Here is an 8,350-nt window from a genome sequence, read left to right as displayed (position 1 = left end):
AGCTTGTAACATGTTTTTAATCTAAGTAATGTCATCCCTCCATGAAAGAGATTAGTGTGTGCACGTGTGTGTGAAAGTGAGGAAGTTGTGGAGGGAAGGGAGAGCCACTTACCTGCTTCCTGTAACAACTGAAAAATACAACTGGTAATTTTATTTGAGATTGCAGCTTTTCCTTCCAGGTGATTCTTTCTGGCTGCATTTCCTGCTGTAATCTGGTCCTTGGACTTCAGGAGGACTTGTCCTGGACTATCTAACCATTCATAGACTTCTTTTGTTTTACCCTCGTAGAGTTTTTTACCAACATTCAGTACTGTCAAAATAAAATGGAAACATCAGATCTCAGGATGAAATTTCTTAAATATTAAAGACCAAATTATCTAGAATGATGAATCAGTGAACATAGTGATTAGGGAATAATTTTAATAAAAATCAACTGTACAGAACCTATACTCTACAAAGTATTTTCATATGCATCACATTTGATTCACAAACATTGTAAATAACTGTAAAGATTAGGAAATTAAGTATTAAAAAGGTAGAGGTTACAGAGGTAGGTAATGAGAGCCAGACAAAATCCTAAATCTGGTAACAAATTCTGTGCTCTTTCCACTATCAACCTGCCACCTCACAGAAGAACTGAAGTAGAATTAATATAAAAAGTACTGTAACTACATTAGCATTTTCATCTTGTATTTGCAATACAGTAAATAAACTGTTAAGAAAAAAGTTGTATTTTTCCTGAATTCTGTGTTGGAAAAATAAGCAAGTTCAGCTGTTTTTTTTATTTCAAGTTAATGTGCAAGAGAAGACACCTCTATACTCACTGTAGTTAGCCCACTTGGGAGCACCTCTCTTTCTTCTTTAATCCTGCTTTCCCACCTTCTACCCTTAATCCTTTCTCCTATTATTTGCAGCAAACTGAGGAATAGGACTTGTATCCTATTTTGATACAAGTCATAAGACCTTAAGAAAAGTAGATCCTGGTCAGTAGAATGAATGATTTACATGAAGATCAGAAACAATAGAAGTTTAAAGACTTAACATTTCCAAGAAGAAACAAATCATCCCTCATGCTCCCAGAACACTGACTCACTGTCAGTATCAGCATTTTTTAGTGTCTGAGCTAGGTACTAGGTACTGTACCAGTAAATGTGAGTGAGTTCCTACTCTTAAGCCTTAAGCAACCCGAATCTGGAGCAAGCTGAAATTAAACAAGACATAGTAAGTAAAATGTGAGCAATACAGACTATGGGATCAAAAATTCATAGCAGGGCTGCCTAACTTAGTCTAACATCAGAGAAGGAAGTCTAGCACAAAGTGAGCATTAGGCTGAGATCTGAGGAATGATCAAAATTGAGCTAAAAGAAGGAAAGGGGTAGGTTGTGGTGATGAAAAAAGACCACGGGTGAAAGTGCATGCATGGCAGACCTTCAGTGTGGTTGGAGCGTGTGTGTGTGCATTGCTGGTGGGCAGGGGAGTGGGGAAAGACTGGCAAGAAATAAGACTGAAGAATTGGGGAGGGGTTCATTCACCAGTTCCTGGAGATTACCATTAAACAAACCCGTTACAATTCAGTTTAATAGTTGCCAGTGCAGGGTACCTAATTTAGAAGATGAATCCCCACCCTCCCATTGTAATGTCCTGACTCACTTGACTCATAGCAGCCCTACTATGAACCTGTGATCCCAGTTTGTAGCTCTCACACTTTACTTATTATGCCTTGTTTAATTTCAGCTTCCCTCAGATTCAGGGTGCTTAAGAGCAGGAACTCAGTCCCATTTACTGGTACAGTGCATATATAATATACATATTACATATAATGTCTTGATTCAGTGTATATATAGTATATATATAAAATACACAGTGGATTTCAATATGAAAAAAAAAGGATGCAAATTATCACAAAGGTTTAGAAGACCCTTCAAGATACAGTCCCAGTTTAGTGCTCCAAATTCAGATTTCTCCATTCCCATCACAGAACTCCAACTTCCAGAACTGAATTTCTATATCCCCCACTCCCAGGCTTTTGACATGCTCTTCTCTAGGCCTAGAATACTGTTTCCTTCCATTTCACCACTCATCCTTCAGGCCTCACAGCCATGCTGATTGAGTTAAGACTTTATCCTAAGAACAACCATGTGGCTTTTAGCACTTCAGTAAAATAACAGATTTCTGTATTAGAAAGATCATTATAGCTGCTGTGTGGAGAATGAAATGAGAAGGGATGGGCAGAAGAAAATGAGAGACTCAGAAACCAGTTAGGGTCCTACTGCAATATCCTGGTCTAAGGAAAAAGCAGTGGGAATAGATATGGAAAAGGTAAGTGTTAGGAACAATTGATTCAACATGGGGAATAAAAGGGGGAAGTCAAGGATGTTGCCTAGGTTGGAAAAAAGGCAAAAGAGAGTTTGTGCCTACTGCCTCTCCCTCCCAATTTAATTGAATTATGATTTATTACCTAGTCATTAAATAGGGTAGGAATTTCAATTAATGGGTAGAACACAGGCCAATAAGAAAGTTACTAAGCCACATGAGGCTATGCAATACTTGAAATCTACTACAAATCAAGATGTGAGTTAAGTGCAAACACACAATGGATTTCAATGAAAAAAAAGATGCAAAATATCACAATTTTTTTATATTGGTTACATGCTGAAATGATATTGTTTTGGATATACTGGGTTATAAAAATTCATCTCAACTGTTTCTTTTTACCTGTAAAATTGTGGCTACTAGAAAACAAAGTTACACATAGTTTATCATTACCATATTTCTATTAGGATAAATACATACAGAGAAGAGTAAACCTGTTGAATTAAACTGACTGGAATGTAGGCTTAGGATTCACAATAAAGAAAAATCAAAGTCAGGCTTGAAGAGATGAAAGAAGCAGTGTGCTGGATGTGAATCTGAGAGTCTACAGATTGGATTTTTAATAGCTCTTGGGTTGCCACTGAACATGAAGTTGCCACTTGAGCAAGAAAGTGCCACTGAGAAACCATAAAGTGACATTTTGGAAAGATTAACCTGCCAAGAATATTCACGATGGAAGGACGTAGTAAATAGACTTTAGAGATTCTACCAGTTTAGAAGTTATGGCAAGAAAAATTCTGGTTTTAAGGTCTTGATTTTATGGAGTCGTTACTCTTTAAAACTACCTGGGTCTTTTTCTTTAGTCTACAAATTTTTACCTGAATTCAATTTTTCCATGTGGAACAGAATATACTCACCAGCCAACACAAGCATTTCGGTTCACTATTAAAGTTAGAAATTGGGCATGTGGAAAAAAACCAACGGTTTATCAGCAAACATGGAACAAACCCTCTTTCCTAAGGATCTAATCACTGGTGAACAAACTGATTATGTAAAAATGCAAAGTGAAGCAAGGAAACTTTTTTGCCTGCTGTTTTTGGAGCTCTCCCAAGCCTTCTGGGCATCAAGACTAATTTAAAACACACGCACAAAATCTAGACAGAAAATATTAAGAAGGCTTAATTTACTATTCAAAGGTTTAATTACCTTTTGGAAATAGCACGTTATTATTAACTTAACAGGAAAACCAAAACATTGAAGAGTCAACACAGATGTGCCTTTCACTGTCTTGCATTATCTACTTATCACAAATGCGATATCCAGGCACCAAACTCCTGTCCATTTCTCGTTCTAATTACCCCCTTCATCTATTTTGTTCCTTTCCCTCATCCCAAAGGCAGTTCTGGGAGTCTAAGAAGTTCGGAGATGCCGGAGCAGTGTTTCCAGGGCAGCGCACCGCGGCGCCCGGGCCACGTGTCCGCCGGCCCAGCGGCCTGGAGGGGAGGCTGCGGGGAGGCCAGCGGTGCCTCGGGGCGCGCACGTATCTGTGCCAAGCCAGCGGGCTGCAGACGGGGGAGACGGGAAGACCACGAAGGGCAGCGAGTGCCCGGCGCACCCCTGGGGAGCCCTGTTACTCACCCTCTGCGGTCGCCATTATCCTGAGTGGGCCAGGGGCAGCAGGCGCGCTATGAGGAGTGGCAGGGCTCTGAAAAACAGTGGTCAGAGAGGGTCACTGGCAGGGAAGGAGGCGAGCCCACAGAGCCGCCCACCACCGGGCCTCGTAACCTAGAGCGCCCACTTGCACTCTGACCCGGCACCAAGGAAGCTGTAGGCCCTCCCGGGGTCTCTCGCTTCTGAGAGGGACTTCAACTCTACGAGCCAACAATCCGCCCGAGGCTTCCCGCCGCGCAGGCGCAGCGACGCGGGACTGGTCTACGGAAGGCGAAAAGTGGCGCGCACGGGCGGGCGGCCCCTCCCCAGCCTACAGAAGCTTGCTGACCCGGCCCCTTCTCGCGGAGAGGAAGGTTGATAGGTTGGAGCGTACCAAGTGGTGACGCCAGGGGAAAGCATATGGGGAGGAGCATGACACATTTCCATTCTCTGGGAGATAAATTACATTAATTCCTCAAGTCTCATCACCCCAGCCTGAGGTACTGAAAAATAACGGAGATTCCCACGTGCAGAAAAATCAGCTTCCCGTAGGGTTCCGGCGCAACTGGAGCTCCACCCCCCTGTAGCCCCGCCCCTCATCCCCTCCGTCCTCGCTCATTGGTGGGCCTGGAGGGGGCGGGGTAGGGTGGCGGGTTGGGGGCGACCTGATCACGCTTACTTGGGAGAGCACGCGCCGCCGCAGTAGCGAGGGTCAGGCCGCCGGGGAGGAAGCGGCTGTCGCGCCCGCGAGCTCGTGAGCAAACGGGCCGAACGGACCGCGGGTTGGTACTTAGACTCCTGCCGCGGCGGCAGGTCCCTCCACGCGGTTTTGGCCGCGACATGGAGCTGGAGGAGTTGGGGATCCGAGAAGAATGTGGCGTGTTCGGGTGCATCGCCTCAGGAGAATGGCCCACGCAGCTAGATGTGCCTCATGTGATCACCCTGGGACTGGTGGGGCTGCAGCACCGGTGAGCAATCGGGGGGGGCGGGGGGCGGCGTGTGTGCTTCTCCATCTGTTCAAGCCGCTCCCGTGGACGGAGCGGGCCATCTCGCGCGCGCGTGAGGGCCAGGAGGCCACACCTCTTTCCTGGACCGGTATCTGCCTGTGACAGGGACCAGGTTGCCACGGCGGAGGCCGCTTGGCCTCCCTGGACTTCAGCCTGTCTCCCCCAACCCTTAATGCTCTTCAGAGGCTCTCTCCGCCCCCGTGTGTGCAGCCCTTAGGAGCCCGGCCAGTTTCTAAGGCTCCGGTTCGCTTGGGCTAGCCAGGTCCAACTGCATGCCCGTTTTACTCTCCGAGAGCCCGGAGCAGCTTTTGTGGTAGGCGTGTCTGGGGTAGTTGCTGGTCCAGAACCTACAGCACCTTGAGGTGTTCGCGCGCTGCTTCCAACCACGACAAGCTTTTGTTTGCAAGGGCAGAGCTCTAGAGCAGTGTTATAGCTATGGGAACTTAGGGATCCTAGAATTCAAGCCCCGGGAAGCAGGACTGGTTGGTGTTCAAAAGGTACTATCAATTGTAGATCCCATATTAATAAACTGAAAATAAACTAGTCATAGGAAATAGTGCATCTACAAAAAATTGATTGGTTTTAGATAAGGGGGAAAGGGTTGGTAGTAAAAAGATGCCAAATAGTAACTCCCTTCTTTAAAAGAGGGAAACGGGGTTATTTCCTGTATGGCAAGATGCACGTGGATTTTGAAAAATCGGTAGATCGCTTTGAGTTAAAAAAAAAGTAACTTTGCTTCTGTGATCTTTCCTTACGGCCTGATATAACTGGAAGTTGATATCAACAATTTCTTTCGGCTAAGAAATATAAGCCTAGGTTTGACATTATGACTGGAAGTATAAAGTTTCCATAAGGCAATACTGCAGCAAAAACTTTTAAAACAGTGAAGCTTGGCAATAACTCTTATCAGCACTATGGGAGCAACAGGTGTAAGTGCATTCCAAATGATTAGCTTTCCCTTACCAAACTTGAATTACAAGTAGTTTTTTTTTTTGCTCTTTTCAGGGTCCCAAATACTTAAGTCTGAGTTTCATAGCTTGTGTACTTCTCATTTACTAAGAGCTGAGAGTACCAGAATTTGGGATGAATCAAAAAATCTTTTTAATGTGACTGACTCTAATTTTGGATAATTGTGGGTTGACCATAATATAGATTTTGTCTTAAAATACTGTACATTTGTTGAAAGGATGAGATATGTAACCCAAAGAAAAACTAAAATCTATTTATATGGTAGTCCACAGCAACATTAGTTTTAAAATTCTTGGAAGTTATTTTCGATATTTTATCATTGGAAGAGGTGTGCATAAACCAGGCATCTTCAAAGTTGGTCTGTGGGAAATGTGTGAACTGACCTTGAATATTTTTTTCCTTATTACTTTCTAGCTATAATAACTCAAAGTTCATCCCCAGTCACCTCTCTCTAAATATGTGCCCTAAGAAAAGAGGCTTTTTTTTTAATGATTATAAGTTTATTTCTAGTTACTTGAACCCTCTGCAGTTGCTTTTCTGTAACAGAATTATGAGATTGGCTAATAGAAGATAAGAGCAATAAAACCGATTATATAGTAAATGGATTCTCTTAGGGTGCTCATTTGACCTAACAAGTCTGTATTAAACTGTAGTTTTGAAAATTGACCTTGTGATGTTTTCAATAACAGCGCCAAGAAACCCAGTAGCTTTTGGAGAACAAATGTGTTAATGGAAAACTGTATGTTTAAGATTTTCCTTGTGTGGGCATAGAATCATTAAGGTGCACTGATAGGGCTGGTTCTTGCCCTATCCAATTCAAAATTTTTAATTAGCTATAGTCCACCCTTTAGGAGAACAGATTCTGATTGGAAAAACTATAAAATTCCCTGATGTCTAGAAGAAAAAAGCTGTTCCTGTAAACTACCTCCCCCTCTTAAGTCTAATGATTAAGAATTACTGTTTTTATGTGGCATGGAATCTAGGAATGTCAAAACTGGAAGCCTAGATAGATTGCCATTTTTTAATATACAGTAGAGTTTGTTATATAGACTGAACATCAGCAAGTGGTAGTCAGGTGCAGAGGTCTCTACCTCCTTATCCCACTCCACTCAGTGGTTAGATTTTGAATAACAGCAACAAGATTCAATTCGTTTTTCTTTTTTCCTTTTTGATGAAGGAATTTATCTGTCATACGTTATCTTCATAAAACATGGAATCTAGAAGTTGAGCTTTATATCACTCTTGCATTATGCTTGGCTTCTATTTTTGTCTTAGCATAATCTGGCATAAAAAATTTAGTTTCAGGGATAACAGAATACTTGAATGCTCTAATATGTATTTCATATAAAAATAAATGGAACATCAATTACGAGACAGTCATGCACTGGATATTTACTCCTGATGGGTTCATCCAGAAGTATTTCTTTTTAGTAGTTATTCTGGTTATTTGCAGATTTATTCCACAGCTCTTCTTTCTACTTTTAGTTTAATATTTTCAGTGTTACATTAACTAGTTGCCCTCTTCAGCTCTAAGCTCTGTGTACATGCATGTTCATGCCAGTTTCATATAATCACCAAATGTTTTTTCAGTTCAAAAAACATTAATTCAGTGGTTTTCAGAGTTCTGGACAAACCACACACCCTCTCACAGATGAAAAATCTTCATGTTTAAGCCACAGTCATCTGTTATGGAGACTAGAATAATAGGGGTATATGTGAAGATTCCATAAAAGGAATTATTAAAATTTCATAGACTTATCCCATGAATCAACTATTAGCCCTTCCTTAATTAGGAAGTGCCCTTTCCTTGAGTGGAGTATCACTTCCTTGGGTCAACAATTGAACTCTAAAACTGATAAACTTTTAAAAATTATGAGATTTACCTGATGAAGTTGGGTCATGTAGAGGGTCTCCTGTCTGCAGAAACATTCTGTAAAACCTTTTGGTTCTGCTTTGCTTTGAGGAAACCAATTTGCAATGATCTCAGGAGCAGTTTTCCTAGGAGGTACAGACACTGGTTCTGAAACAGAGTGGATAATATTCTAACATCACTGGAGAGGCACTTTCATGGGAAAGAGAGATGCACTTAGACCTCTACAGAGTTAGTTCGTAGTTATCTTCATTTAGTTTGTTGGAGAATACAGGAGGAGATTGTCACAGAACTTGCTTTTAGTTGCCAAAACTAGTCTGAGTCAATTTAATTTTGATTTCCATCTCTATTAAATAATGACCAAATATGTCACATTCCTATAATGTTTTATATCTCCATAGTAAGTGACTTATTTTTTTTCTTTTTTTCCCAGCTTTATTGAGATAACTGATGTTTATCATTGTGTAAGCTTAAGGTGTACAGTGTAATGATTTGATACATGTACATATAGTAAAATGATTACAAAAAGGTTGTTTAACAT

The 8,350-nt window shown here is 41.6% G+C and overlaps 2 protein-coding genes across 4 annotated transcripts in view; one reads left to right on the top strand and one right to left on the bottom strand.

The window, feature by feature from the left end:
- Positions 1–8,350, bottom strand: part of PAICS (phosphoribosylaminoimidazole carboxylase and phosphoribosylaminoimidazolesuccinocarboxamide synthase) — a 57,369-nt gene that overhangs the window by 22,074 nt on the left and 26,945 nt on the right. Inside the window, 3 exon segments of the mRNA XM_057502252.1 lie at positions 113–310; positions 3,952–4,018; positions 7,823–7,959. Coding sequence (XP_057358235.1) covers positions 113–310; positions 3,952–4,018; positions 7,823–7,959 — 402 coding nt within the window.
- The window catches only part of PPAT (phosphoribosyl pyrophosphate amidotransferase), a 45,347-nt gene continuing 41,616 nt past the window's right edge, over positions 4,620–8,350 (top strand). For 2 of the 3 annotated variants that reach the window (XM_036895174.2, XM_036895172.2), the window contains exon 1: positions 4,620–4,931. In XM_036895174.2, the coding sequence (XP_036751069.1) occupies positions 4,804–4,931 (128 nt within the window). In that variant the 5' untranslated portion in view covers positions 4,620–4,803. The remainder of the gene's footprint in view (positions 4,932–8,350) is intronic. The other variant, XM_036895171.2, reaches the window with a different exon arrangement.

Source organism: Manis pentadactyla, chromosome 5 (assembly GCF_030020395.1).
Source record: "Manis pentadactyla isolate mManPen7 chromosome 5, mManPen7.hap1, whole genome shotgun sequence".
NCBI lineage: Eukaryota > Metazoa > Chordata > Mammalia > Pholidota > Manidae > Manis > Manis pentadactyla.
This window is presented reverse-complemented; position numbering and strand designations above follow the sequence as displayed.